Below are 13874 nucleotides of genomic sequence, written 5' to 3'. Positions count from 1 at the left end.
AGCTCAGCTGCCCAAGGGAGCAATTCTTTTTTTCCAATTAAGGGGCAATTTAGCGTGGCCACGCCACCTACCCTGCACATATTTGGATTGTGGGGGCAAAACCCATGGGGAGAATGCGCAAACTCCACGCAGACAGTGACCCAGGGCTGGGATCGAACCGGAGTCCTCCGCGATGTGAGACATCAGTGCTCAACCACTGCGCCATCATGCTGCCCGTCAAGGGAGCGAAGCTGTGAGAAATCTGGAATAATAGGAGAGGAAGCAGGATAATGGGGATGAGAAATATCAGCCATGATTGAATGGCGGAGCAGACTCGATGGGCCGAGTGGCCTGATTCTGCTCCAATGTCTTATGGTCTGATGTTTGAGTTAAGATTGTAGCTCTTGAGTAGAATTGAGCTGCTGTCGGCTAGGGAGTCAGATTGGTTCTTTGAAGGAGTGGAGCTAAAATTCCTCGTGAGGAAAATTAAACTTTAATGATTTTTTGTGACTCATGGTGTTTGCTGACATCTGGGTAGCTTGCTGAGAAAATTCCAGGATCCTTTCTTGGGTGTGCCTGCTGTTTGTGGTGCACTTAACAACAGTTTGCCTGTTAATTCATGTTTACCCCCAGTTCAGTTTGGATGTTAAGTGTCTAAAATAGACAGTATTGACTGCTTTGTTAACTCATGCAGTAAAATATCTTCTGTTTGTTTAAAATCATGGAATCTTGTTGCTTTATTCTCTTAGTGAGTTACTCGGATTTCAAATTTTATCTATTTTAAACAATAAACATTACTGGTCCCTAACTGGATCGTAACAAAGTTTGGAGGTCTCAACCAAGATCATACAAAATCTGGGAGTCTGGTCTGTGTTTGTAACAATTTTGAATGTATAAATGAGATTGTCCCTCATTTTTATAAACTCCAGATAGTATAGACCTTGGGCGGAATTCTCCGCTCCCAGGAAAAATCGGGAGGGCCGTCGTGAACTCGGCCGAGTTTCACGACGGCCTCGGAGGCCGCTCCTCGCCCCCTATTCTCCCCTCCCGGCGGGGCTAGGAGTGGCGCTCCGTAACTCTCGGCCGCCGGGCGGCGCGCCAAGAATGACGCGGCCGGCACGCCTAATGACGTCAGCCATGCATGCGCAGGTTGGCCGGCTCCAACCCGCGCATGCGCGGCTGACATCATGATGCTGACGGCACGAACCTGCACATGCGCGTTGGCCGTCTTTCCCCTCAGCCGCCCTGCAAGACGTGGCGGCTTGATCTTGCGGGGTGGTGAAGGGGAAATAATGCGTCCGATTTGGACGCCGGCCCGACAATCGGTGGGCACCGATCGCGGGCCTGTCCCCTCCCGAGCACAGTCGTGGTGCTCTTTCCTTGCTAGGCCACCTACAAGCCCCAAACGGGCTTCTCATTCCCGTTTCACGACGGCAGCGACCAGGTGTGGTTGCCGCCGTCGTGAAACGGCCACAAACGGCAGGCCGCTCGGCCCATCCGGGTCGGAGAATCGCCGTTCGCCATGAAAAACGGTGAGCGCCGATTTTTGCGAGTGGGGGGGGGGGGGGATCGCGGGGGGGCCAGGGGGGCATGAAATTTGTCCGGGGGCCCTCCCGCAATTCTCCCACCCGGCGTGGGGAGCGGAGAATCTCACCCCTTATCACTCAGCCTTTCATCATAATACACCTTCCTCATCCCAGGGATCAATCTGGTGAACCTTTGCTGTACTGTCTTCAATTCAGGTATATCGTCCCTTTAATATGGAGGGCAAAATTGCACACAGTATTCAAGGTATGGCCTTACCAAAGCCTTGAACAAATGTAGCAAGATTTCCTTCTTTTTGTACGCCAGTGCCCTTGCAATAAAGGGCAATATGCGTTTCCCTTCCTAATTGCTTGCTGTACCTTCATGTAAACGCACTGTGTTTCTTGCATGAGTACACCCAAGTCTCTCTACATCGGCATTTACACCTTTCATGCCCTTCCTGGGGTTGGTGGAGCAGCATCATGAAATTGGGCCATTTCATGCTCGCATTATGTTCCAGTGCCGTGTAGAATATCTGGAGGCTGTTGCTGCTGTGCACTCCTTCCTTTTTACACTTGTTTGAATTCTGTAGCACACGAGCAACAGGTGGGACATTTTGCCTGTGTTTGGAGGTTGTAACTTGGCTTCCCTGATGGATGACTGACTGATAAACTATAGCAGGAATGTTCCAGGGATGAGAAACCTCAGCTACGAGGATAGATTGGAGAGGTTGGGACTGTTCTCTTGGGAGAGAAGGCGGCTGTGAGGAGTTGAAAATCATGAAGGGGTTGGACAGAGTAACAGGGAGAAACCTTTCCTGCTTGTAAAAGGATCGAGATCGAGAGGCACAGATTTAAAGTGATTTGCAAAAGATGCAAATGCGATGTGAGAAAAGCTTTTTCACACAGCGAGTGGCTGGAGTGTGGAATGCTTGGCCTGGAAGTGTGGTTGGAGGCAGGTTCAATCGAGGCATTCAAGAGGGAATTAGGTGATTAGAATCAATGTGCAATGGTCCAGGAAAAAGCAATGACACCACGTCAGGCTCATTTGGGGATCAGGTGCAGACACGATGGGCTGAATCGCTTCCTTCTGCACCGTAACAATTCTGTGACATTGTTTCCCCAGTAGATCGGGGAATGCATGCAATCTAACAATCAGGAAAAACAGCTGGCTTCCGAATTAAATTTCGATACTGCCTGTCAGAGTGACATCAAAACGGCTTCACAGCAAATTAAATATTTTTGAACTATAGTCATTTTTTGTAATGTGGAGAAATGTAGCAGCCAATTTTGTGCAGGAATGTCCCATGAACAGTAAGATAATGACCAGCTAATCTGTTTTTAGCAATGTGACTGAAGGATAAAAAGCAGTTTGGACACCAGGGAGAATTTGCATGCTCGTCTTCAAAATAATACCAAAGACCTTTCACTCCACCTGAGAGAGCAAACCGGTTCAGGTCTGATCTGAAAGTCAGCACTCCATCATGACTGCACTGGGCTGTGATTCGCAGCTCGTCTCTGCTGTCTCTGCCTCTCGGAGCAGCGCTTACCTTTGCTGTGAAGGTCCTGCTGCCTCCTGTATCACTGAAAGAAATGACCTCTTTAATGGGAGGCAGCACCTCTCATATCTCATTTACATTTGAGTGCTGTCAGCAATGATGGGGCTGTCATTAACAGTACTACTAGAGAGGCAGCATGGTGGTGCAGTGGTTAGCACTGCTGCCTCACGGCGCTGAGGTCCCAGGTTCGATCCCGGCTCTGGGTCACTGTCCATGTGGAGTTTGCACATTCTCCCCGTATCTGCGAGGGTTTCACCCCCACAACCCAAAGATGTGCGGAGTAGGTGGATTGGCCGCGCTAAATTGCCCCTCAATTGGAAAAAATAATTGGGTACTCTAAAAAAAATTTTAATTATAAAAGACACAGCACTACAAGACTATATTATTTCTTTGTCATAGAATCCCTAAGTGCAGAACAAGGCCATTCAGCCCATCGAGTCTGCACCCACCCTCCAAAAGGGAACTCAACCTAGGTCCACTCCCCCATAACCCCATCTAACCTTTTGGACAATTTAACACGGACAATCCACCTAATCCGCACGTCTTTGGACAGTGGGAGGAAACCGGAGCACCCGGAGGAAACCCATGCAGACACGGGGAGAACGTACAAACTCCGCACAGTCACCCGAGGTCGGAAATGAATCTGGGTCCCTGCCGCTGTGAGGCAGCAGTGCTAACCACTGTGTCACCTTGTCCGCATGGATACAAATTTTTTAAATCTGTTTCCAGTACAAACTGCCTCAAAAACACTTACTACGATTTTTACTACCGGCCTGAGGAGGCAGAGCCTTAGACTACCTTGGTTGGAAAGGGTATTGAAGAGTGCTGTTGGTGCTAATCTGATTCAGACACCACCACTGAAGCTAACTGCACCCCCCCCCCCCCCCCCCCCCCCCCCCCCCGCCCCCGCCACCCCGTCACAAAGATTTTAGTCCTCAAATTGTGGTCATTGTTCGCAGGATTTGAAATGGTCAGTGTTAAATAAAGTATCTTAAACACCAGTGTTGGTTGCATGTTGGAATTGTGCTGTTCCTGAGATGGGCTGGAGAACTTGGTGGTCTCCTTTATCTTTTAATGAACTGGCTTTGACCCAAGTTGGATTGACATTGGGTGATAGATAAATGTAACATACAATGTGGTACGAAGCTAGGTTGGGAAAGAAGCTTTAGCCCAGAACAACTCCGAACTCAGAAAAGACTGGGAATGAAAACTGGATCATTTCAGCAATGGCTGAGTCATGTACTCGATCAGCTCACCAAAGATGTTTAGATCCCTTCGCTTAAAATTCAAAGCAACGACACTTGAATGATTTTGCTGCCTTCTCATAAAAATATTACCATAAGACCATAAGACATAGGAGCAGATTAGGCCACTCGGCCCATCGAGTCTGCTCCACCATTCAATCATGACTGATATATTCTCATCCCCATTCTCCTGCCTTCTCCCAATTAGCCCTGATCCCCTTATTAATCAAGAACCTATCTATCTCTGTCTTAAAGACACTCAATGATTTGCCTTCCACAGCCTTCTGAGGCAAAGAGTTCCACAGATTCACCTCCCTCTGGCTGAAGAAATTCCTCCTCACCTCTGTTTTAAAGGATCGTAGTAAGAAGTCTTACAACACCAGGTTAAAGTCCACCAGGTTTGTTTCAAACACGAGCTTTCGGAGCACTGCTCCTTCCTCAGGTGAGGAATTGATACATTCCACTTAAAGGATCGTCCCTTTAGTCTGAGATTGTGTCCTCTGGTTCTAGTTTTTCCTACAAGTGGAAACATCCTCTCCATGTCCACTCTATCCAGGCCTCGCAGTATCCTGTAAGTTTCAATAAGATCCCCCCTCATCCATCTAAACGAGTACAGACCCAGAATTCTCAACAATTCCCAAAATGTATATTTTTCAGACACTTTTTGGCCACTTGTGTTACATTAATGGACGTGTGTATCCTTGCTGTATCTGAAAGCGAATGTGGAAAACAATTGCATTGCCTTGTTCCAGGTTGGCCAGGAAGACGCTGGGAACCCACTGTGGTATTTCAAGAACGAACTATTAATTCCAGCAGAAATGGGAATAAAACTGCCTTACTTCTTTCATGCAGGGGAGACTGGTAAGATGCACAAGAAGAACATTTATTTAAAAAAAAGAAATGCGTATTAAGAATTGCCTCCCAATGGCATAGATGTCATACAGAAATAATAAGCACGGGTGGTATCCCCCCCCCGGGCCGGGTCGGAGAATCGCTGGGGGCCGGCGTCAATCCCGCCTCCGCCGTGTCCCAAATTCTCCGCCACCAGAGATTCGGCGGGGGGCAGGAATTGCGCCGTGCCGGTCGGCGGCCCCCCCCCCCCTCCCCCCCCGCCGATTCTCCGGCCCGCAATGGGCCGAAGTCCTGCCACTGTCAATCCTCTCCTGCCGGCATGGATCAAACCACCTATCTTACCAGCGGGAGTGGGTGGGCTCCGGGGTCCTTGGGGGGGGGCGATCTGGCCCAGGGGATGCCCCCACGATGGCCTGGCCCGCGATTGGGCGAAGTCCCTTCGGCCCCGGCTGGCGTGGCGCCAAAGGCCGTCCACACGAACCGGCGGAGCGCTAACCACTCTGGCGCAGGCCTAGCTCCTCAAGTGGTTCACGCCACTCCATCACGCCGGGACCCTCTGCCCCGCCGGGTAGGGGAGAATCCCGGCCCTAATGTTTTTTAAATCTCTTTTTAGCCATTTTAAAAATCTTTGTACTCTGTTTGCTCACTTACAGCCTACTACCCACCGTGGATCTTCTCACTGCCTGGGGGTTGAGTCAGTCTCTGCCTCTGGGCAATAAGAATGCCTCTTTTCTGAGTGGCATTTCATCCAGTAATGTTCACCCTCTAGAAATGGGCAGATTTGACTGACAAGTGGCCTCGACACCCAAACCTGTTACCTTTCCGAGAAGGATAAAATACAATTTGCTTCATCCAGTGACCGCTCTGCATTCAAATGAACAAAGATGTGTTTTTTTGTACAAAATCTTTCATTCGTGCTCTCTTGGTTTCTCTTGCAGACTGGGAAGGTATGAGTGTAGATGAAAATATCCTGGATGCCTTACTGCTGAACACAAGTCGCATAGGCCATGGCTACAGCATAAACAAACATCTCATGGCAAAGCAGTTATCCAAAAAGCTTGATGTGCCTTTGGAAGTGTGTCCAATCTCAAATCAGGTGCTGGTAGAACATCGCACAGAGTAAATAAAGACTAGGTTTGAGGGAAAGTCTCTGGTATCCGATTATCTAAAAGCAAAGCTCCAGTCTCTGCTTACTCAATTAACTTTTGAAGTGCAATAACAAGGCCCGAAAAATGCTGGACCACAATTTCTGTTGATCTGAAATCATTGAATTTACAGTGTAGAAGGAGGTAATTCGGCCCATCAAGTCTGCACCGTCCCTTGGAAAGAGGACCCTACTTAAGCCCAGGCTTCCACCCTATCCCAGTAACCCCACCTAACCTTTTGGACACTAAGCAATTTGGCATGGCCAATCCACCTAACCTGCACTTCTTTGGATTGTGGGAGGAAACTGGAGTACCCAGAGGAAACCCACGCACACACGGGGAGAACATGCAGACTCCGCACAGACACCCAAGGCTATAATTGAATCCGGGTCCCAGGAGCAGTGAGGCAGCAGTGCTAATCACTGTGCCAATTTTAACCAACTTAAGGTTAATTTAGTTATAAGGGGCAGCTCCCATTATGGCATTCTGGGTTAATGCACTGCTTCTTGTGGTACTGGGCCATGCACATCAAAAAGGTGCCAGTTTCATTTCCTAGGTCAGTTCTAAATTTGGAGATCTTGGCTAAGGACAGATTGGGTACAGAACAGCTCAGCAGAAAAGCAAAGAATTGTAAAGAAATATAAGAGGAACATTTCTGCTGTTTGTTGCAATAGTAAAATTGTCAGTGCACACGTTTAAGTCACTACAGTCCCAAATGAGCATCGGCTATTTTCCCCTCTGAGGGGGAGAGCTGACTGGTGGTGATTTAACCTGAGGGTCACCCACACCTCAGGCGAGGGGCGAGGTTGAGAAAGTGGAGCCTTCATGAATAACCTCAGCCGGCACAGGAATTGAACCCACGCTGCTGGCCTCGCTCTGCATCAGGAACCAGCTGTCCAGCCAACTGGCCTAAACCGGCCCCCTGTACATGTAAAGAATATGTTCATATTCGAACACTAGAAATCTTGCTGATTGTATATATGTAACTAGCTTTGAATGTGCCTGCAGGAAGGTGAAGCTGTTTTGGCAATAAAATATAGAGTCATTCAGTTTTTGAATTTAAAGTCTCATTTATTAAGTTCCACGTTACATCTGAATTTTTCATTGAATTAGACAAGCAAACTGCGAACTTTGCTTCAACCCTGTTGTCCATATGTTTCTGAGGGTACAGTATAGCACTATCTACTGTTTGATTGATGTTCCTTCCGCATTGGAAAATTGTGCTTCTAGTTGACAATCCAAAAGTACACAGGTCATCTTCTAATTGGCTTTAATCAGGACTTCATTCACTATAATGCTAATGTTTTGCTGTTTCTTTGTTGTAGGTGCTTATGCTAGTGAGTAATCTACAGAATCACCCAGCTGCAGCCTTAATGGCCGAAGGTCATCCCATGGTCATTAGTGCTGATGATCCAGCGATCTTTGGGTCTCGTGGTTTATCGTATGACTTCTACGAGGCCTTCATGGGAATAGGAGGTTTAAAAGCTGAGCTGACAACACTGAAGCAGTTAGCTTTGAACTCAATAAAGTAATTGTACATTTTTATAAATGTAAAATACTGCGGATGGTGGTTTTCGTGAAATATAGTAAGACGTCTGACAACACCAGGTTAAAGTCCAACATGTTTGTTTCAAACACCAGCTTTCGGATCTTATTGAAACTTACAGGGTACTGCGAGGCCTGGATAGAGTGGACAAGGAGAGGATGTTTCCACTTGTAGGAAAAACTAGAACCAGAGGAGACAATCTCAGACTAAAGGGACGATCCTTTAAGTGGAATGTATCAATTCCTCAGCTGAGGAAGGAGCGGTGCTCCGAAAGCTAGTGATTTGGAACAAACCTGTTGGACTTTAACCTGGTGTTGTAAGACTTCTTACTGTGCTCACCCCAGTCCAACGCCAGCATCGCCACATCATTTCTGAAATATAGCAGCATCTGTGAGAGAGAAACAGAGATTACTTTTTGAGTCCGTATGGATCTTCAGAGTTGAAGAGGGGTAGAAATGTGATGGATTATATAGTAAGAAGCCTTACAACACCAGTTGTAAGTTGTAAGACTTCTTACTGTGCTCACCCCAGTCCAATACCGGCATCTCCACATCATGGATTATATAGTTAGAGGGAGAAGGTGGAGCAGACTAGATGGTCAGCGATAGGTCGGAGCTAAGGGGAGGTTGACAAAGATGTCATGGGCACAAGACAAAGGGACAGTTAATGGTAGTGTTAAAGACTAAAGAAGGTCATGATAGTGACCTAAAAGTGAGACAGCAACATGTATTCAAAGGAGAATGAAGATCATTGCTCAGTGAAGGAAAAACTGAAGATCAAAGGACAGATGGCCCTGTGGGGGAAGGTGGGTTGGTGTTTGTTTTGGAACAAACAAAAAAAAGGGTCAAGATGGACGGGAAAGTTGACAGTCGAAAGTTGTTGAACTCAATGTTAAGTCCGGAAGGCTGTAATCGGAAGATGAGGTGCTGTTCCTCCAGTTTGCGCAGGACTTAGGGGGCTGTTTAGCACAGGGCTAAATCGCTGGCTTTGAAAGCAGACCAAGAAGGCCAGCAGCACGGTTCGATTCCCGTACCAGCCTCCCCGGACAGGCGCCGGAATGTGGCGACTAGGGGCTTTTCACAGTAACTTCATTGAAGCCTACTCGTGACAATAAGCGATTTTCAATTCATTTCATTTCATTTCACTGGAACATTGCAGCAGGCCAAGGACAGACATGTGGAGGTGAGAGCAGGTGGTGAATTGAAATGACAAGTGACAGGAAGGTTGGGTGATGCTTACAAACTGAGCAAGGTGTTCTGGTCACCCAGTCTGAATTTAGTCTTCCCGATGTAGACGAGACTTCATTGGAAGCAACAAATACAGTAAACCAAATTGAAGGAGGTCATAGGCCAATCCACAGGCAAACCTTGCACCTGCTTGTTTTCCTAGCACTGTCCAATTTTACACGTATTCTTTGCCAATGTCCATTTTGGAATCTGGACGTGGCCACCCCAGGTGGCTACAACAGTGACCCTGGGCCGGGATCGAATCTGGGACCTAGGTGCATTCCAGGTACTTTTTAACGGTTGTGAGGTTTCCTGCCTCAACTCCCCTCCCAGGCAGTGAATTCTGGATTCCCACTACCCCCTGGGTGAAAACATTTTCCTCAAATTCCCTCTAAACCTCCTGCCCCTCACCTTCAAATTATGCCCCCCTTGTAATTGACCCTTTAACTATGTGCAAGTGAAATGCTGCTTCACCTGAAAGGCGTGTTCGAGGCAGGGGAGGGAGGAGGCAGGGCAGGGGAGGTGTTGCACCTTCTGCGATTGCACCGGGAAAGTACCGTGGGAAGGGGATGAAGGGTTGAGGGTGGAGGACGAGTGGACCGGAGTGTCACAGAGAGAGAGGGCCCTGTGAAATGCTGACAGAGGTTTGAGGGGAAGATGTGTTTCATGGTAGAGTTGGTGGAAATGGTGGAGCCCTTTGAATCCATAAGCTGATGGGTTGAAAATGAGGACAAGGGAGACCCATCATGGTTCTGGGAGGGAAGGAAATGATTGAGAGCAGAGGTGTGGAAAATGAGTCAGACAGCTCCGCCATACTGAGGGGGAGGGGGGGGGGGGGGGGGGGGGGGGGGGGACTGGAGGGGAAGAACCTATTGAGGAAAAAGGCAGGGATATCAGAAGTGCTGTTTCTTTTTTTTAAATTTAGAGTATCCAATTATTTTTCCCAATTGAGGGCCAATTTAGCGTGGCCAATCCACCTACTCTGCATATTTTTGGGTTGTGGGGGCGAAACCCATGCAGACACGGGGAGAATGTGCAAACTCCACACAGACAGTGACCCAGAGCCGGGATCGAACCTGGGACCTCAGCGCCGTGAGGCAGCTGTGCTAACCACTAGGCCACTGTGCTGCCCAGAAGTGCTGTTTCTGAAGGTGACATCATCGGAACGGAGGTGGAGAAACTTCGAGGATGGGATTGAGTCCTAACGGGAGGCAGGGTGTGAGGAGTTGTAGCTGTGGGAGTTGGTGTTTTTTTTTCAGGAATATTGGTGGTCAGTCTTATCACCTGAAATGGTGACAGAGAGCTCAAGGAGCGGATGAGAAGTGTTGGTAGATGGACCATGTGATGGTGAGAGAGGGGTGGAAATGGTGGGGAAGAGTTAAAGGCAGGATGTGAGCTGGTGGGATGCCTCCAATAGACATGGAGGATCCCGAAAGAAGATCTCCCCCTCCCCATTTTCCCGACACCAGGCTGTCTATTGAAAGCTGCCAAGTTACCACCTTCCGTGGGTTTCACCCTGCCATGGGTAAAATGATGGTGGGAGTAGGATGAGGTACTTAAGTGTCCATTAATTGGCCACTTAAGGGCGTCAATAGACCCAAAGGTGGGAAGGCCACCTGATGCCTCCACTGCTTCCGCATAAAATGGAAGACAGGTTGAGAGCGGGCAGGTTACAGATTGCATTTTATGTGCCCCCTTCAAACGCGCTGGCATTGGTGCATAGAATCCAACCCAAAGTGGTTTTTGGGACAGTAGAAGAGACAGGCCTCTCAAAAAGACAAAAGTGCAACTAATGTGGGCAACAGAGTGCAAACTCCACACGGACAGTGACCCAGAGCTGGGATCGAACCTGGGACCTCGGCGCCGTGAGGCAGCAATGCTAACCACTGTGCCACTGTGCTGCCCTAAGACAGCAATAAGGGTTTTCGTTTCTGTTATTTTGAATGCCAGTTGCCTACTGAGTAATGTTTGGTCAATGTTGCTTTTCAATTATTTGTTACAGTAAAAGACTTTTAAAAATGAGCAGCACGGTGCAGTGGTTAGCACTGCTGCTCATGGCGCCGTGGACCCAGGTTCGCTCCCAGCCCCGGGTCACTGTGTGGAATTTGCACAGCACATTCTCCTCGTGTCTGCGTGGCTTTCACCCCCACAACTCAAAGGTGTGCAGGGTGGGTAGATTGGCCACGCTAAATTGCCCCTTAATTGGAAAAAAAAGATTTGGGCACTTTAAATTTCTTTTAAAAAAGACTTTAAAACTTGTGCAATTCCTTTTAATTGATCACTGAAAATTCAAATATCTTTTTTAAAAAGTTATCTATACGGGGAAAGTAACATAAGCCATACAAAAACAAATCAGACAGCTTGCTCATTCTCACATTTGAATGAATGCTTCTAGGAATTATTTTGATGAGGTGAATGGATATTTACTGCCATTTTCTTCTGGTTTTTCTAGGTACAGTGCTATGTCTGCCCAAATGCAAGCTGAAACCATCAAACTCTGGCTAAAAAAGTGGGATCAATTTTTGGATGTTGTTCTCAACATGTTCAACAATGATGAGCTGTGATGAGCAGGGGTTTTCTACTCAGGAGATTTCGATAGTTTTTACTCATTCTACACCGTCAGGCACTTGAACAGTATATTACTCCAGCAATCTTGATTTGGCTACAAAAGAAAGAAAAAAATCCTTGCATTTCTACAGTGCCTTTCATGACCTTGGGACTTCCAAATGTGCTTTATAACCAATGGAGTTCTTTCACCACTCATTGTAATGTACGATCTTGAATTATACACATGTTGTAAAACCTGTATTTGGGCCATCCTCTATCAACCTTCAGAATATATTTATTTTGAATGATATATATCCCATTTACAAATGTAAATTGTCTCCATTTTATTGCGCTGAAAATCAAAACCATCTTTGGTTCCCTCCCTGCTCGACAGCTTTGACCTTGAGACCATCAACCTTCCTGGCTGCAAGGGGCAGCATGGTGGCACAGTGGTTAGCATTGCTGCCTACGGTGCTGAGGACCCGGGTTCGAATCCCGGCCCTGGGTCACTGTCCTTGTGGAGTTTGCACATTCTCCCTGTGTCTGCGTGGGTTTCACCCCCACAACCCAAAGATGTGCAGGGTTGGTGGATTGGCCATGCTAAATTGCCCCTTAATTGGGAAAAATAATTGGGTACTCTAAATTTATTTAAAAAAACCTTCCTGGCTGCAGTCATAAGAGATGGGACCACACTAGGCCATTGAACCTAGCAATGTCATTCAATAAGATCATGACTGATCTGATTGTGGACTTAAATCCACTTTCCCGCCTACCCCCCATATCCCTTGAAGATCAAAAACTGCGTTGTCTCTCAATAATATCACTACCTCCACTTACTACTTCCCCACTGTTTCTGAAGACTTGAGACTTAATTCTTATATACTCTCCGAACTGGCCTCCTCGCTTCCCAATTAAAACAACATGCCATGTTCATGTGCTTCTATCACCGCTCTCCTTGGCAATTTTCACTGCTTCTCAGACGATTGCAAGTTGGTTTTAAGATCTTTGTTTAGAATTTTGTAGCCCACACGGCGAAACACACACTTCCATGTCTATCTAGCCTTTGGTTCTCCAACACAACCTCTTACACCAGCCTGCTTCTCGCCTGCTCCCTCATTCATTATTAGCAACCATTCTATAAGACACTTGTGCTCCGTCCGGCACCCACTCTCTAAATTGCTGTACCATGGTGTCCGTTTCCCTGGGTTTGAAGGCATTCTTAAAAAGCCAATTCGTCAACTGTTCTTTTAGTTACACCCCCAATACCTTTCTATTATTTCCTTTTATCCTCTCTCGCTCCATATCCAGTTTATTCTTCCACTCTGCAAAGCATTTTTCTACACACCAAAAGCAGCATAGAAATGCTAGGTGTTCAATTTTATAATTGTAAACTAGAGTTGAAACTGTTGGCAGCTCCCACTCCCAACAACAAAAAAGTAAGAAGTCTTACAACACCAGGTTAAAGTCCAACAGGTATGTTTCAAATCACTAGCTTTGGGAGCACTGCTCCTTCCTCAGGTGAATGAAGAGGTATGTTCCAGAAACATTTATATCGACAAAGTCAAAGATGCCAGACAATGCTTAGAATGCGAGCATTAAGTCTTTACAGATCCAGAGATAGGGGTAAACCCAGGCTAAAGAGGGGTGAATTGTCTCAAGGCAGGACAGTTGGTAGGATTTCGCAAGCCCAGGCCAGATGGTGGGGGATGAATGTAATGCAACATGAATCCCAAGGTATTGACTTTGACTATATATATATTTTTTAATTTAGAGTATCCAATTCATTTTTTCAAAGTAAGGGGCAATTTGAAAAATGAAAATCGCTTATTGTCACGAGTAGGCTTCAATGAAGTTACTGTGAAAAGCCCCTAGTCGCCACATTCCGGCGCCTGTCCGGGGAGGCTGGTACGGGAATCGAACCGTGCTGCTGGCCTGCTTGGTCTGCTTTAAAAGCCAGCGATTTAGCCTTGTGAGCTAAACCAGCCCAGCCCAATTTAGTGTGGCCAATCCACCTACCTTGCACACCTTTGGGTTGTGGGGGCGAAATCCACACAAACACAGGGAGAATGTGCAAACTCCACATGGACAGTGACCCAGAATCGAACCTAGGACCTCAGCGCCATGAGGCAACATGGCTAACCCACTGCGCCACCGTGCTGCCCCTATATAAACGCTTCTGGAATCTACCTCTTCATTCACCTGAGGAAGGAGCAGTGATCCGAAAGCTAGTCATTTGAAACAAACCTGTTGGAC

At 47.2% G+C, this 13874-nt stretch overlaps 1 protein-coding gene across 1 annotated transcript in view; it reads left to right on the top strand.

Annotated features, from left to right (window-relative positions):
- The window catches only part of ada2a (adenosine deaminase 2a), a 67234-nt gene extending 55490 nt beyond the window's left edge, over positions 1–11744 (top strand). The window contains exons 6-9 of the mRNA XM_038781326.1: positions 5058–5166; positions 6096–6253; positions 7628–7830; positions 11527–11744. Of these exons, the coding sequence (XP_038637254.1) occupies positions 5058–5166; positions 6096–6253; positions 7628–7830; positions 11527–11638 (582 nt within the window). The 3' untranslated portion in view covers positions 11639–11744. The remainder of the gene's footprint in view (positions 1–5057; positions 5167–6095; positions 6254–7627; positions 7831–11526) is intronic.
- Positions 11745–13874: the final 2130 nt, after the last annotated feature.

Source organism: Scyliorhinus canicula, chromosome 20, assembly GCF_902713615.1.
Source record: "Scyliorhinus canicula chromosome 20, sScyCan1.1, whole genome shotgun sequence".
Classification (NCBI taxonomy): domain Eukaryota; kingdom Metazoa; phylum Chordata; class Chondrichthyes; order Carcharhiniformes; family Scyliorhinidae; genus Scyliorhinus; species Scyliorhinus canicula.
Note: the sequence above shows the minus strand (reverse complement) of the source record. Positions and strands in the feature narration are given on the sequence as shown.